At 51.6% G+C, this 3,088-nt stretch overlaps 1 protein-coding gene across 1 annotated transcript; it reads right to left on the bottom strand.

The window, feature by feature from the left end:
* Positions 1–788: 788 nt before the first annotated feature.
* LOC124525402 (coiled-coil domain-containing protein 71L-like) lies at positions 789–1,788 on the bottom strand. The gene has a single exon (XM_047097781.1). The coding sequence runs from the start codon at positions 1,678–1,680 to the stop codon at positions 946–948; it is 735 nt and encodes a 244-aa protein (XP_046953737.1). The 5' UTR covers positions 1,681–1,788; the 3' UTR covers positions 789–945.
* Positions 1,789–3,088: the final 1,300 nt, after the last annotated feature.

Here is a 3,088-nt window from a genome sequence, read left to right as displayed (position 1 = left end):
TAAGCCAGAACCTACCTAAATGTCCACCAAGAGTTGCAGAAATATTGTAAACTATTCATATAATGAAATTCTATACACCAATGAGCAGAAAGGATCTATACATACAATAACATGAATATCACTAACATAAGTTTGAGTGAAGGAAGCTAGGTGTAGGACACATAATTCCATTTCTATATAGTCCCAAAACAAGCAAAAGTGGTATATTCTGTAAGAAATCAGAATAATTGCCGTCCCAAAGGAGAGATAGACCGTGACTGAAAGAGGCACAGGTGGTCCCTTGGGGTCCTGGTACCTTTTTTAATGAGTGCTGATTCCACAAGTATATTGAACTTAATTGCATCAAGCTGTGCTCAGAATACTTTTAATAATATATGTTCTTTTTTGCGTGCCTGGGTGGCTAGCCACTTAAGTGTCCAACTTTGGCTCAGGTCATGATCTCATGGTTTGTGAGTTGGAGCCCCGCATCAGGTTCTGTGCTGACAGCTCAGAGCCTGGAGCCTGCTTCGATCCTGTGGCTCCCTATCTGGCCCTCCCCTGCTCACACGGTGTCTCTCTCTCAAAAATAAACAAACAAGAATAAGATAATATATGTCCTTTTGAATGTATACTATACTTCAGTAATCTTTTTTTAATCTGAGTGCAGACGCCTAAGTCACACCCTTTTTTCTCTACTGTCTCTTCTAAACATTTAAAGAATATGTACTTTAAAACATCCTAGAAGATATATACATATACACACACAAAGAAAGAAAGACATTGGCGGGAGGAGCCAGGAGGTGGGTGAACAGCAAAGAAACTCCAGCTTTATTACTCAAGCATGGAACCAAATTCCTGTGGAGAGGGTGGGGGTGGAATGGCTTCTTCTGAGGACTTCAGACCAATGAGGGAACAAGAGAGAACATGGATCTCCCCCTACAGTCCTGGAGACCTCTCAATCTGGGCTTAGGAAGCAAGGGGACCTCCCTTGCGGTCCAGGGGTCTCCTCCCTCCCCAGACCCGGTGCTGGGAGGCAGCAGAGGGCACAGCTGCCCTGGAGTCCCAGAAGGCGGCGCCGCATCCTGGGGGCGCGGGCCGCGACCATCTGGTGCTTCTTCGCCCATAAAGTGCACTAGGGGACGCGGGCCCGGCTCTCACTGGTTCATCCCTCCAGGCACAACCCGTCCCGGGGCTGAGAGGTCGCGCGGCGGTGGCCCGCATCTGAAGCCCAGGCACTGGGAAGCGGCAGAGTCTCACCACGGGTGCCAGGTTCACTCCCAGGACTTGGCGCGCGTGGCGCCGCGCTTCTGCCAGGCTGCTCTCGACCCACACGTCGCCGACTACGCCGATGGTGGGCAAGGTGGTCCGCGTCGGGGTGGCCGCCCTCCCACTCTCCTCCAGGGTGCGGCCCCCGGAGCAGGGCCCAGGGGCCGCGGGCTTGCGGGGGCTGCTGTCCTCGCGGGATGGCGGGGGCGGGGGCGGCACCTTCCTCTGTCCGACCGCGACCGTCCGGGCTCCGTGGCGCCTCCTCCTGGCAGCTGGCCGGCGCGTCTGGAGGCGGGCCTCGGGGGGCTGGTGCCCCCGCGTGTACACCACCTTCTCCTCAGGCGCCTCCAGCGCGGCCCCTCCTGCAGCGCTAGAGGCTCCTCCCCGGGCGGCCGGGGCCAGGGCCTCCCGGGGCCTGCGCCGCCGCCTCTTCATGCGGCTCAGGATGTGAGGCCGCTAGGGGCCGCCCGCGCTTGCCAGGTCTCGCCGCCGCCGCCGGGCCCTGATGAGTTTCCTACCATGAAGCCAAATCAGGCGGCAGGCTGTGAGAGTTACACCGCAGTTGCTAGGAGACCAGGTGCTTTGTGAGGTCACAATGTCTGCCTATCTTATCACTGCAGGCTGCCCAAAGCTGCCTTAGGTTGGGCTGTGTTTAAGATTGTGCCCTTGAGAAAGACCTGCACGTAATGTTACCTGAGAAGGCCCATAGTTCTTCACGAGTTCAAGAGGGTTGTCCTCGACGGGAACGCACTGGTGCCTCAGCCTCCATTAATTCCATCTAACATGAGATGACACTTAGCGGTGGAGAGTACACACAACTTGCAATTAAACATGACGCTAAGAGGGTTTTAGCTAATTAAATGTCTTCTCATGCAACGCACCGAAAGCCAAATTGAAGTAACTACTCTACTCTTTCAAAGAATACAGATATACTGTGCCTTGCTTAGGGTTCCATATGTGTGTTGCTATAGCTCACAGTTCAGGAAGCTGTTCTTCACAGCAGCAGCAAACCGTTTGCCTAGTTAGTATCCATGCTCACTTTCACGCAGCTTAGGGAAGACCGAGGCATTGTGTGCTTCAGAGCAAAGCGTCAACAAATTCTGCTTGAGTGGCCATTAGGGCATCCAGTGCCACTAAAACCTATTCGGTACCTACCAATTCATGATATTTCAGGTAAGTCATACACAAGGTAGTAAAAGACCGTATGGGATTCCAAGGGTAGAACACGTGTTACAACATCAGTGTAAGTGCTTTTGAAAGCACCCAGCATGGTCCATCCATCATCACCACATACACAAATAATTCACAAAATATTACAAGGACCACCTACCATGATCAATTGAAATCCACTTCCTCATGAAAGGATGACACCAAACTATGTGAATCAATAAAAGTGATAAGTCATGGTAACAATCAGAAGAGACTCGTGCCAAGGTCAACGTGATACATGTGAGAGGCCTCTGTCTTTACTCAACTCCTTTTCTTAAACACACAAACCAAACTTTTATCTAAGCAGCTTAGGCCAGTACGACCTCACGTTCATAAAGTGCTGAAAATGGAACGCTCTCCTCATATTCAGTAAGAGCAACCCCTGGATTTCCTTTTTCATTAAAAGTACTTTGTTTTCAAATTGGTTTCCACGCAACACCCAGTGTTCATCCCAACAGGTGCCCTCCTCAATGCCCGTGGCCCACTTTCCCCTCTCCCCAACCCCACGTCAACCCTCAGTCTGTTATCAGTATTTAAGAGTCTCTTACGGTTTGCCTCCCTCCCTCTCTATAACTTTTTCCCCCCATCACGTCCCCCCGTGGTCTTCTGCTAAGTTTCTCAGGATCCACACATG

This window comes from Lynx rufus, unplaced genomic scaffold (genome assembly GCF_022079265.1).
Source record: "Lynx rufus isolate CCGP_SWC_20201006 ecotype Redwood Valley unplaced genomic scaffold, mLynRuf1.p SCAF_41, whole genome shotgun sequence".
Lineage (NCBI taxonomy): Eukaryota > Metazoa > Chordata > Mammalia > Carnivora > Felidae > Lynx > Lynx rufus.
Note: the sequence above shows the minus strand (reverse complement) of the source record. Positions and strands in the feature narration are given on the sequence as shown.